General features: G+C 38.1%; 1 protein-coding gene across 1 annotated transcript in view; it reads right to left on the bottom strand.

Moving 5' to 3' along the window:
• IQCM (IQ motif containing M) overlaps positions 1-13,258 on the bottom strand; it is a 474,138-nt gene that overhangs the window by 228,936 nt on the left and 231,944 nt on the right. The window contains exon 9 of the mRNA XM_043567775.1: positions 10,268-10,323. Coding sequence (XP_043423710.1) covers positions 10,268-10,323 — 56 coding nt within the window. The remainder of the gene's footprint in view (positions 1-10,267; positions 10,324-13,258) is intronic.

The following is a 13,258-nucleotide window of genomic DNA, read 5'->3' as shown; positions in this document are numbered from 1 at the left end:
TTTGATATTAGATTATAGGTCAGTCAGGTTTTGTTCATTTTGTTTCTCCATTATGGTTTACTTTGCTTCAGATTAGTTTCCATTGATCTATAAGTTTACTGACCTTTTCTACTGCATTTTCCAACATGCTGTTAAACCTACTCAACTGTATTTTCATATCAATACCATATTTCTCACTTTCAGAATTTTTGATTATTTTGTAGTTTCTATTTCTGCACTGGCATTGTCTATTATTTTTTTTTAATATGAAACTTATCGTCAAATGGGTTTCCATACAACAACCAGCGCTCATCCCAACAGGTGCCCTCCTCAATGTCCATCACATACTTCCCCTCCCTCCCACCCACCGTCAACCCTCAGTTTGTTCTCAGTTTTTAAGAGTCTCTTATGGTTTGCCCCCTTCCCTCTCTGTAACTTTTTTTCACCTTCCCCTCCCCCATGGTCTTCTGTTAAGTTTCTCAGGATCCACATAAGAGTGAAAACATACAGTATCTGTCTTTCTCTGCCTGACTTATTTCACTTAGCATAATACCTTCCAGTTCCATCCATGTTGCTGCAAATGGCATGATTTCATTCTTTCTCATTGCCATGTAGTATTCCATTGTATATATAAACCACATCTTCTTTATCCATTCATCAGTTGATGGACATTTAGGCTCTTTCCATAATTTGGCTATTGTTGAAAGTGGTGCTATAAACTTTGGGGTAAAATTGCCCCTATGCATTAGCACTCCTGTATCCCTTGGGTAAATTCCTAGCAGTGCTATTGCTGGGTCATAGGGTAGATCTATTTTTAATTTTTTGAGGAAACTCCACACTGTTTTCCAGAGCAGCTGCACCAGTTTGCATTTCCACCAACAGTGCAAGAGGGTTCCCGTTTCTCCACATCCTCACCAGCATCTATAGTCTTCTGATTTGTTCCTTTTAGCCACTCTGACTGGTGTGAGGTGGTATCTCAATGTGGTTTGGATTTGTATTTCCCTGATGAGGAGTGACACCGAGCATCTTTTCATGTGCCTGTTGGCCATCTGGATGTCCTCTTTGGAGAAGTGTCTATTCATGTTTTCTGCCCATTTCTTCACTGGGTTATTGGTTTTTCGGGTGTGGAGTTTGGTGAGCTCTTTATAGATTTTGGATACTAGCCCTTTGTCCGATATGTCATTTGCAAATATCTTTTCCCATTCTGTTGTTTGCCTTTTAGTTTTGTTGATTGTTTCCTTTGCAGTGCAGGTTTTCGTCTTCATGAGGTTCCAATAGTTCATTTTTGCTTTATATCCCTTGCCTTTGGGGATGTGTCAAGTAAGAAATTGCTACAGCTGGAATCAGAGAGATTTTTTCCTGCTTTGTCCTCTAAAGTTTTTATGGTTTCCTGTTGCAGGGAGTATGGCTGGAATCGCAAAAGATGAGTCCACAAACAAAATGCAGTTAAGTGAAGGTCCTCATTCTCGAGTGGGAATGAGGCCCTGACTCCAGAATGAAGCTTCTTTTTATTAGGATAATTGCTAAAGACTACGTGCATAAAGTCAGCTAAGCAAGTGTGTTAATCAACCTAATTTAGCTTTTCAAGGTTGAATTTCAAGTTAATTGGTTTCTATAACACTAGGAAGGGTCAGGTGTGAAGGAGGAACCAGCCTTGGAATATGTTAATGGCTCTAGGCATTCCTTACAAGCTGCAGCCTTGTTCAGCTGTGTAAAAATGTCCTAAGACCTTGCACCTTCTCCAGCCCTTCCATTTTGAAGCCTTTTCCTTTGATGCTTCTCTCTTGCATCTCCCACAGTTTCCTGTCTCATATTCAGGTCCTTCATCCATTTTCAGTTTATTTTTGTGAATGGTGTACGAAAGTGGTGTAGTTTCATCCTTCTCCATGTTGCTGTCCAGCGCTCCCAGCACCAGTTGTTAAAGAGACTGTCTTTTTTCCATTGGATATTCTTTCCTGCTTTCTCAAAGATTAGTTGGCCATACGTTTGTGGGTCCAATTCTGGAGTCTCTATTCTATTCCATTGGTCTATGTATCTGTTTTTGTGCCAATACTATGCTGTCTTAATGATTACAGCTTTGTAGCAAAGGCTACAGTCTGAGATTGTGATGCCTCCCACTTTGGTTTTTTTATTCAATATTACTTTAGCTATTCAGAGTCTTTTGTGGTTCTATAAAAATTTTAGTATTGTTTGTTCCAGCTTCAAGAAGAATGTTGGTGCAATTTTGATTGGGATTGCACTGAAAGTGTAGATAGCTTGGGGAAATATTGACATTTTGACAATATTTATTCTTCCAATCCATGAGCATGGAAAGTTTTTCCATTTCTTTGTATCTTCTTCAATTTCCTTCATAAGCTTTCTATAGTTTTCAGCATACAGATGTTTTACAACTTTGGTTAGGTTTATTCCTAGGTATTTTATGCTTCTTGGTGCAATTGTGAATGGGATCAGTTTCTTTATTTGTCTTTCTGTTGCTTCATTGTTAGTGTATAAGAATGCAACTGATTTCTGTACATTGATTTTGTATCTTGAGACTTGGCTGAATTCACATATCAGTTCTAGCAGACTTTTGGTGGAGTCTATTGGGTTTTCCATGTATACTATCATGTCATCTGCAAAAAGTGAAAACTTGACTTCATCTTTGCCAATTTTGATGCCTTTGATTTCCTTTTGTTGTCTGATTGCTGATGCTAGAATTTCCAACACTATGTTAAACAACGGTGGTGAAAGTGGACATCGCTATTGTGTTCCCGATCTTAGAGGGAAAGCTCTTAGTTTTTCCCCATTGAGGATGATATTACCTGTGGGCTTTACATAAATGGTTTCTATAATGTTTAAGTATGTTCCTTCTATCCCGACCTTCTCGAGGGTTTTTATTAAGAAAGGATGCTGGGGGCGCCTGGGTGGCGCAGTCGGTTGAGCGTCTGACTTCAGCCATGTCACGATCTCGCGGTCCGTGAGTTCGAGCCCCGCGTCAGGCTCTGGGCTGATGGCTCAGAGCCTGGAGCCTGTTTCCGATTCTGTGTCTCCCTCTCTCTCTGCCCCTCCCCCGTTCATGCTCTGTCTCTCTCTGTCCCAAAAATAAATAAAAAACGTTGAAAGAAAAAATAAAAAAAAAAAAAGAAAGGATGCTGAATTTTGTCAAATGCTTTTTCTGCATCAATTGACAGGACCATATGGTTCTTATCTTTTCTTTTATAAATGTGATGTATCATGTTGATTGATTTGCGAATGTTCAACCAGCCCTGCAGCCCAGGAATGAATCCCACTTGATCATGGTGAATAATTCTTCTTATTTGCTGTTGAATTCAATTTTCTAGTGTCTTGTTGAGAATTTTTGCACCCATAGTCATCAGGGATATTGGCCTGTAGTTCTCTTTTTTTGCTGGGTCTCTGTCTGGTTTAGGAATCAAAGTAATGCTGGCTTCATAGAATGAGTCTGGAAGTTTTCCTTCCCTTTCTAATTTTTGGAACAGCTTGAGAAGGATAGGTATTATCTCTGCTTTAAATGTCTGGTAGAATTCCCCAGGGAAGCCATCTGGTCCTGGACTCTTATTTGTTGGGAGATTTTTGATAACTGATTCAATTTCTTCGCTGGTTATGGGTCTGTTCAAGTTTTCTATTTCTTCCTGTTTGAGTTTTGGAAGTGAGTGGATGCTTCGGAATTTGTCCCATTTCTTCCAGGTTGTCCAGTTTGTTGGCATATAATTTTTCATAGTATTCCCTGATAATTGCTTATATTTCTGAGGGATTGGTTGTAATAATTCCATTTTCATTCATGATTTTATCTATTTGGGTCCTCTCCCTTTTCTTTTTGAGAAGCTTGGCTAGAGGTTTATCAATTTTGTTTATTTTTTTTAAAAAGCCAACTCTTGGTTTCATTGATTTGCTCTACAGTTGTTGTTTTTTTTTTTTTTTTAGATTCTATATTGTTTATTTCTGCTCTGATCTTTATTATTTCTCTTCTTCTGCTGGGTTTGGGGTGTCCTTGCTGTTCTGCTTCTATTTCCTTTAGGTGTGCTGTTAGATTTTGTATTGGGGATTTTTCTTGTTTCTTGAGATAGGCCTGGATTGCAATGTATTTTCCTCTCAGGACTGCCTTCACTGCATCCCAAAGCGTTTGGATTGTTGCATTTTCATTTTCGTTTGTTTCCATATATTTTTAAATTTCTTCTCTAATTGCCTGGTTGACCCATCCATTCTTTAGTAGAATGTTCTTTAACCTCCATGCTTTTGGAGGTTTTCCAGACTTTTTCCTGTGGTTGATTTCAAGTTTCATAGCATTGTGGTCTGAAAGTGTGCATGGTATGATCTCAATTCTTTTATACTTATGAAGGGCTGTTTTGTGACCCAGTATGTGATCTATCTTGGAGAATGTTCCATGTGCACTCGAGAAGAAAGTATATTCTGTTGTTTTGGGATACAGAGTTCTAAATGTATCTGTCAAGTACCTCTGATACAATATATCATTCAGGGCCCTTGTTTCCTGTTTATTCTCTGTCTAGATGTTCTATCCATTGTTGTAAGTGGAGTGTTAAAGTTTCTTGCAATTACCACATTCTTATCAATAAGGTTGCTTATGTTTGTAATTGTCTTATATATTTGGGGGTTCCCATATTCGGTCCATAGACATTTATAATTGTTAGCTCTTCCTGATGGGTAGACCCTGTAATTATTATATAATGCCCTTCTTCATATCTTGTTACAGCCTTCAATTTAAAGTCTAGTTTGTTGGATGTAAGTAAAACTCCAGCTTTCTTTTGACCTCCAGTAGCATGATAGATAGTTCTCCATCCCCTCACTTTCAATATGAAAGTGTCGTCTGGTCTAAACTGAGTCTCTTGTAGACAGCAAATAGATGAGTCTTGTTTTTTTATCTATTCTGATACCCTATGTCTTTTGGTTGGAGCATTTAGTCAATTTACATTCAACGTTATTATTGAAAGACATGGGTTTAGAATCATTGTGATGTCTGTAGGTTTCATGCTTGTAGTGATGTCTCTGGTACTTTGTGGTCCTTGCAGCATTTCACTCACAGAATCCCCCTTAGGATCTCTTGTAGGGCTGGTTTAGTGGTGATGAATTCCTTCAGTTTTTGTTTGTTTGGGAAAACCTTTATCTTTCCTTCCGTTCTGAATGACAGTCTTGCTGGATACAGGATTCTTGGTTGCATTTTGTTGTTGTTGTTCATTACATTGAAGATTTCCTGTGATTCCTTTCTGGCCTGCCACGTTTTAGTAGATAGGTCTGCTACTACCCTTATATGTCTACCTTTGTATGTTAGGGCCTTTTATCCCTAGCTGCTTTCAGAATTCTCTCTTTATCCTTGTATTTTGCCAGTTTCACTATGATATGTCGTGCAGAAGATCGATGCAAGTTACATCTGAAGGGAGTTCTCTGTGCATCTTGGATTTCAATGCGTGTTTCCTTCCCCAGATCAGGGAAGTTCTTAGCTATAATTTGTTCATGTACACTTTATGCCCCTTTCTCTCTCTTCTTCTTCTTCTGGAATTGCTATGATACAAAATTTGTTCTGTTTGATTACATCACTTAGTTCTCTAATTCCCCCCTCATACTCCTGGATGTTTTTCTCTTTCTCTCATCTTCCTCTTTTTCCATAATTTTATCTTCTAATTCACCTATCCTTCCTCTGCCTCTTCAATCCATTCTATGGCTGCCTACATTTTCTTTTCGCCTCATTTATAGAATTTTTTAATTCATCAAGACTGTTTTTTAGTCCCTTGATCTCTGTAGCAATAGATTCTCTGCTGTCCTCTATGCTCTTTTAAACCCAGTTTTATAGTCATAAAATTACTATTGTTCTAAATTATCGTTCCATTATATTGCTTAAATTGGTTTTGACCAGTTCGTCAGCTGTCGCTACTTCCTGGAGTTTCTTTTGAGGAGAATTCTTCTGTTTCGTCATTTTGGCTAGTTTTCTGTCCCTTATGTGTTTTAAAAGCTTGTGTGCTCTGCACCTGCAAGCACTGCCATGTTAAAGTAGGATTATACACGGTCCAGGGCCTGGCCCTTCAAGAGGTGTTTTTTTCGGGGATTGTTACTTGCTCTCTGTTGTGACTTTGGTTATTTTATTACCCTGCTCATAGTAATATTTTGTACCCTCCACCAGGTGTGCTTTGATTTGTTCCTTGGAGTAGCCCTGTAGAGGAAAACAGACAAACAGGAGACAAAAACACGCAAGCACACAAACAAAAAATACAAACAAATAAACAAAAACAAAAACTTAAAGACTAAAAACAAAAAACCCATAAACACTGACTACAATTAAAGAAGAGGGTGGAGGTGATGTTTATGGAAGAGCACATACAAAGAGAGAAATGACAAGGGGGGTGTGTGTGGGGGGAATAAACGATGATTAGCCAGAGAGACTAAAAGGCTTAATCCAGAGGGAGGAAAATAAAGAAGGAGGCGGGGAAAAAAAAAGGAAGATAAAATTACCCAGAAAGAGAAGCTATATGGCTTGATTATTCCAGAGAGAGAGAAAGGAGTATAAAGAAGGAGGTGTAGAACATGTATCAAGACAATGGATTAAATATGTCTGTTTAGATAGACCAATAACCAAAGTAACCAGCCTAGGGGAGGGAAGAGATAAGGAGGAGAAATGGGGGAGAGGGGGTTAGAATATATCTATATATCCAGAATTGACCTAGAGTTAATCCAGGCAATGCTGAATCACTTGTCAGGAGGGGCTATCTGCAGGGTCTGTGCTGTTCCAGTGGATGCGCAGTTACCCAGTGCAAGGGCATGTGTGTTGGCGAAATCTGAACCCACCTCCACTATGGGCCCTGGGAGTGATCCCTGAGGCCCCACCTTGGTGGTGGTGGTGGTGGGGTGGGGGTGGGGGGATGGTGATTCCCCCAGTCTCTTTTCCACAGAGCCAGACTCAGTGGACTCCATTTGAGTCGTCCTCCATGTGTGGTGGGTGCAGACAGGGAGGTCCTTCTCACTCCACCAACTGCCCTGACCCTGCGTTTGGCTAGGATTCAAAGTCCCACTCTATGTGCTCTGGCACTGGGGAAGCACCTCTCTGTGCAGAGATATGTGGTCCCAGCTGGCTGTGTCTGTGCCACCGCATTTCAGGGAGGACCGACTTCTCCTATTGTGGACTGAGAGCTGCTGCCCTCACCACAAGCCCCCAGGGTGGCGCACACAGGCAGGCTTTGTCTTTTCCCACAGCACTCCAGGCAAATGGCCGCCTTATACTCCTGCAGACTGTGCCCTCCGCCCAGCCACTGTGCCCAGGGGTGGCAGATGCAGGCAGGTTTTGTACTATCACACAGCCCTCCAGGGAGGGAACCACTTTCTCCAGCTGGGTACTGAGCCTATGACCTACCACCACACCCAGGCCTGGCTCCCCTCCTCCTGAGGTGCGGGAACAGGGAGTCAGCCCCTGTCTGAAGAAAGCCCCACAGTTAGAGACCGGATCCCTCTCAGTCTCAGTCTGCGGTCTTTCTCCTGTCCAGCTATGGTCCTGCACTCCCCTAGCCACTCTTTCTCTTCCCTTTGTCCATCTGCAGAAGGGAGTCCCTCCCCTCTGTGACTACGCAGCCTTTTTTTTTATCTTCCCCAGTTGGTAGTTACCCACCTATTTTTTTCCAGCTTTCCCATTTTCTTTCTAGTAGATTCAGTCTCTTTTCCTCCCAGGCTCTGGTGTTCAAAGTCCTTTGGCTTCTACATTTCCTTGTTTGAGAGACGCTGGATGTATGGATCCCTCTACTTCTCCGCCATGTTGGCCCTCTCCCCGCTGGCATTCTCTATTATTATGAACATCTTTTCCTTTAAGTTCTTGAACATTAACAATAGCTACTTTAAAGGTCTTTGCCCATTAATTCCAACATCTGGGATATCTTTTTCTTTGATGTAAATCATATTTTCCTGTTTCTTCATGTCTAGTATTTTATTTGTTGTATACTAAACATTTTACATTATACAGATTCTGAATTCTGTTACTGTTCTTGAGAGAATGTTGGGTTTGTTTGTTTTTTTCATTCTATTTGGTGGCCAAATTACTAGTTTATCATCTTGAACTTGTCAAGGCTTGATTTTACACTTTCATTAGGGCAAATCAATTTATTTTGTCCTTAGTACTTAGGTGAATCCTTTAGTCCTAAGACACAGTTTCCACTCCTTAGGTTTTTGCCTTCTAAGATTTCTATGGAAAGAATGAGGTGCTCACTAACTCCCCATCACTCAATGGGACTTAAACTCCAATTTTTAACTACTTCCATTGTGAACAGCAATGAAAAGTATGCCTATGCTTTAAGTTCCATCGATGTAAACAGTCTATCTTGTTCACGCTGTCTTTAGCACATAAAATAGCAAGTGTTTAATATTTGTTGTTAAATGAATAAACTATAAAAGACTGAAAGAAAATTTTCTCAAAAAAACAAAATACAAATCTGTTTTTCCTTTACCTCTGGACATTGTTCACTTATGCAGTTGTATTTACTGGGTTCAGCTATATTCCAGAGATTATGTGAGGAGCTTTAAATAAAAGTGCAAACAGAATCAACAATCCTTGCCTTAACAGAGGTTGAAATTTTAGTCAGAGATCATTCTGGCACAATTTATAGTATCATAGCTATGTGTCTATAATTAAAGAACCTAGGTTTGAATCTAGCTCCATTGTCAACTAGCTGGATGACCCTAAATGAGATATTCAACCTCACTTTTCTCATCCATAAAATGGTGATAACAAAAATACTTACTTCATTGTGTTCTTAACAGGAGTTATATGAAAGTACAGTCAAGTACACAATAAGTCCAGACTGAGTGCTATGGCTAAACTTATTATAAGACTAGGTCTCCAGTAATATCCAATCTTAAACTGGACAGCTGTTAACTGAATATTTAAAAATTTTTTAATGGTTATTTATTTTTGAGAGAGACAGAGACAGAATGTGAGTGGGTTGGGGCAGAGAGAGAGGGAGGCACAGAATCTGAAGCAGGCTCCAGGCTCCGAGCTGTCAGCACAGAGCCTGACGCAGGGCTTGAACTCACAAGCTGTGAGATCATGACCTAAGCTGAAGTCGGACATTCAACCGACTGAGCCACCCAGGCACCCCTGTTTACTGAATATTTAAATAATTGCATTGCATTTTTCATAGCCATATTTTGCCTAGATTTTCCATAAGTGCAATTCCATAGTACTTGAAACTTAGAGTCATATATATTTTGGAAATCATATTTTTTTTTAATTTTAGGAAATTAATATAGTATATTTACCATATATTATGTAACACTCAAGCAGGGTCTGAGGCAGTGTCCTGATACAAAACACATCAATATTAATTAGCTAACGTAATTAATGTTAATATGTAGGCAAAATGTGAATATCCACATAAAATAGGAAAAGTAAAAACTGAATAATCATAATCACTTGTCACTTGAGGTCAGGTTTTTGACACCAAGTAATTTTAGTACCACCTTAAGTGACATCAACTTTCAGTTTCTGGAGCTTTCTGAATTTTGGAATTATGGAGGAGGAATTATGGACCTTGTAGAGCCACATATTTTGAGTAAATGAGAAGAGGAATGAAGAAGGATATAAAGTAGAAGAAGGTAGCCTGAATAATATATTTAAATAAACTTGTATTTACTGGAGGCTTAGAGTTCCAAACTGGTAGCTTCTGACAAACTTCAGTCTCCAAGGTGTACCCCTTTACTATATGCATCTGGATGGCCTGGCACAGTGCTTTGCACCTCATTAGTCCTAAATAATATTTGGTGGGTTCATGAATGAATGTATTACCAGTAAATAAGAAAGGACAAGTGTGAAACTTCCCTTTCTGAGAACGTTCACCGTTACCTTTCCACAATCCATTCTTTCCCTCACACTGTCCAATCTATCTCATAAAATCAATAGTTTTTCACAAGTTTGTTAACAAATTTGATACATATAACAGCAGAGAAATCTTAACACTCTCTCAGAGTCATTGAAAGACATGCTTTTACCATAGTGAATTATAGGACCCTGTTTCTAGTAAACAAAACAGATGAAACATTATGTACTATTGTTTACACTGATTTTCTCAGCTACTACACAGTAAGCTTCAGCCTGGTCTACTGAATGATCATTAATATACTAAAAAGAAAAAGATTTTTTTTCTCCTTGCCTTAGTCAAATTAAATGGAAACACTAAAACATATACGTTAAAAACTGAAGCTTTCAACCACATGCACTTCTTTAAACCTAGATACCTAAGTCAGGATAAAACCAAAACAAGCACATTAATTTATACTTTTCTGCTATTACATAAAGATATACCTGGGTGGCTTTGGTTCCGGTTGGATAGGCTGTTGCTCTTTCTTCAGTAAGGTTTTCTAGAATAGAGAAAGAAGAGTTGACATAAGTAGGAAAACAACTTCAATGTAAAATTCTAATTTCACTAATGTTCTATTATCAAAGGGAGAAGGAACCATTCTATTCTAATCTATATTACAAACCTAAACACTGATGTAAATTTGTAAGTATACTATGAACTGAAACATCCAAGATGGAGTCAGGAATGTCAAAGGCCCTAGAATGTCAGGATCCAGGAGACCACCGGGGAAATGCACAACTACAAGTGGATGGAACATAAACTTTTAGACTGTGCCGGCCACAAATGGCTACATCTTGTTGCAGGTCTCAGAATGAAGCTTATATCACTGAATTCCAACCTAACAACTAGCATAGTAACATACCCTAAATAGACTAAAGTTAATTATTTTTACCTACACCAGTCATAATTCTTTCAAAACAACTTCTAGAAGCCTGAGATTTTTGCCTTTATATACTCTGTCTTTCTCCTCCCTCAGGTTCCTCCTGAATCTGTGTCTCCTGGACTGGAATTCCTAAAGACCTCTAAGAAACTTTTGGTCTGCTTTGCAGCCTAAGTACTTTTCTGTTTGACAATACTCAGAGGAGTAGGATCATTGTACTTCCTCCAGCATCTTTTAGCACCCAGGAATACAGTTCCTACTGATCATTTCAGTGAACAAATATCCATACAAATCTATTACAGATGAGAATTTATTTATTTATTTATTTATTTATTTATTTATTTATGTGTTCCCTGTCTTATAAAAGAGATTCAAGATAGCTTACAAAAAATATAGCACATATGAAAAAAGGAAAATAACAAAGACAGATTAAAGGGAAAATATAGATAGAAAGATAGTATCAAATATTTTCTGATATTTTTGTCACACAGATTTTGTTTTCCAATTCCTAGCTATCAAAATGTATGAACTGAGTTATGTTCTACCAAAATTCATATATTGAAGTCCTAATTCACAATGTGACAATATTTGGAAATAAGGTCTTTCAGGGGTAATTAAGGTTAAATGTGGTCATAAGGGTGAAGCCCTAATCCAATAGAACTGTTGGCCTTATAAGAAGAGGAATAGATGGCCAGGGACACGTGTGCACAGAGAAACACCAAGAAGCAGCCATCTGTAAGGAAAGGAGAGAAGACTCAGGAGAAATCAACTCTGCCAGCATCTTGATCTTAGACTTCTAGTCTCCAGAAATGTGAGAAAATTAACTTCCATTATATAAGCTACCCACTCTGTGGTATTTTATTATGGCAGGCCTGGCAAACAACGAATACACAAAGTAATGAAGAAAACATGGTAGTTCTGACATTCACAATGTCTATAAGAGACGCAAATTTAACTTCTGTGAAAAATTTCTTCCATGAGTTCTTCAAAAGAAGCATACTATGTTGTGATGATCAGTTTCAACAGCATCTCTTCAACAATTACATGAGAGTGTTTAATGTGGATTTTTTTAAGACAATTCTTCAATTATCTGTCAACATTGGAAAGAAAAACCAGGAAGATAATTCTATAAGACTTAAGAATAACTGGGCCATTCCCTCCCTGGTCATTCTGTGTGATCCAAAGGTTAAACTTATGCCTAGAGGCATTGATGAATTGCATATCTACTTTATAATCTGCCATGACAATTATTTTGCACAAAATATCTTTGGAAAAAAAATGGTCTCAGATAAGAGGAATTTGAGGAAATCTTGATAAATGAGTTAATGGATTTTGGATTGTTGGTTTTGTCTTCTCCCTCAGACTCTATAAGAAGTCAGGAACATAAAATGTCTTGGCTATTGTTATATGGTATGCTCATGATACCACAAGGAAATGCTCATTTTAGTTCTGGTTCTTAAGTTTCAAATATGTGTTTAACCACTATTTGACAACTAAAGCCAAAGAAGTTTCTTATATAAAATCTCTAAATCTATAAAGGAAAAACATAAAGACAAGTGAAAGTAAGTTGTGTTTGCATTGCAAAAACCCCTCAATATTAGGACATAAGAATGATTGTTTTAAATATTTTAAACAAATTATAAGTCTCCCTTTTAAAGTTAAACTCATTCTGTGTCATATTACTCTCTCAGATGCATCTGACTTATATATGTTAATTTTGTATTTGATGCCAATCATTTTTTAAGATCAAAGATTAACTTTTCTTCTATCATTATGTTAAAATGCAACAATCACCTTGAAAATTAGTTTGTAACCTCTCTCAACTATTTGTAACTTTTAGAATTCCCTGATGATGTTTTCATTTTCAAAGTGGGACATCATCTTCAAGAATAATACTGTATTTTTAAAAAAATTATGAGCAACATGTAGGTCATCATAAAACATGAAGCAGGACCTACATATTTCAAATGTTGCCCTCAAGATGCTCCATGACACATATTCATGGCTACAAAAATACTAATGACTACAAAAATTAATTTTAACCAATATATTCCATACTTTGCACAAAACAATGTGCTTGGCTAAGAACACACTGTCCGTATGTGATACTACTATTTACACTTGCCAACTTGATTTTCTTTTAACTGCTTCCTTCTTGGCCAGACTAACTGAATTGGCATGCTCTCCATGATGAAGGGTGTCAAGTTTGAAGGCTGCTAAGTAAAACAGTCTCAGACAAACATTCTTGAGGATTTTCAGTACTAAGATAGTCTCTGATTTTTTTCCAGTTACCCTCTTGCAACTGCATGGCCTTAACAACCTCCATTGTGCCTCTCTCTTCCTATCCTTCTATCTCTTCCTATCAAAAAATGGTTTCTGTTTTGGATCTTTTCCGATTTGAGGGGGGGAAGTCTCCATTTGCAAAATCAGCAGCAGTCCTATTTAAGAGGTCCTGTGGACTTTTGATAAGTATTAGTGTTCTACATATAGATATATTCAAATCTCAAGTCCATTCTGTCTTAATGTTTCAACTCCATTCTTTCTCAAAATCTTT

The sequence above is a fragment of the Prionailurus bengalensis genome, chromosome B1 (genome assembly GCF_016509475.1).
Source record: "Prionailurus bengalensis isolate Pbe53 chromosome B1, Fcat_Pben_1.1_paternal_pri, whole genome shotgun sequence".
NCBI lineage: Eukaryota > Metazoa > Chordata > Mammalia > Carnivora > Felidae > Prionailurus > Prionailurus bengalensis.
The sequence above is the reverse complement of the archived record's forward strand: the minus strand, read 5'-3'. Positions and strand labels throughout refer to the sequence as shown.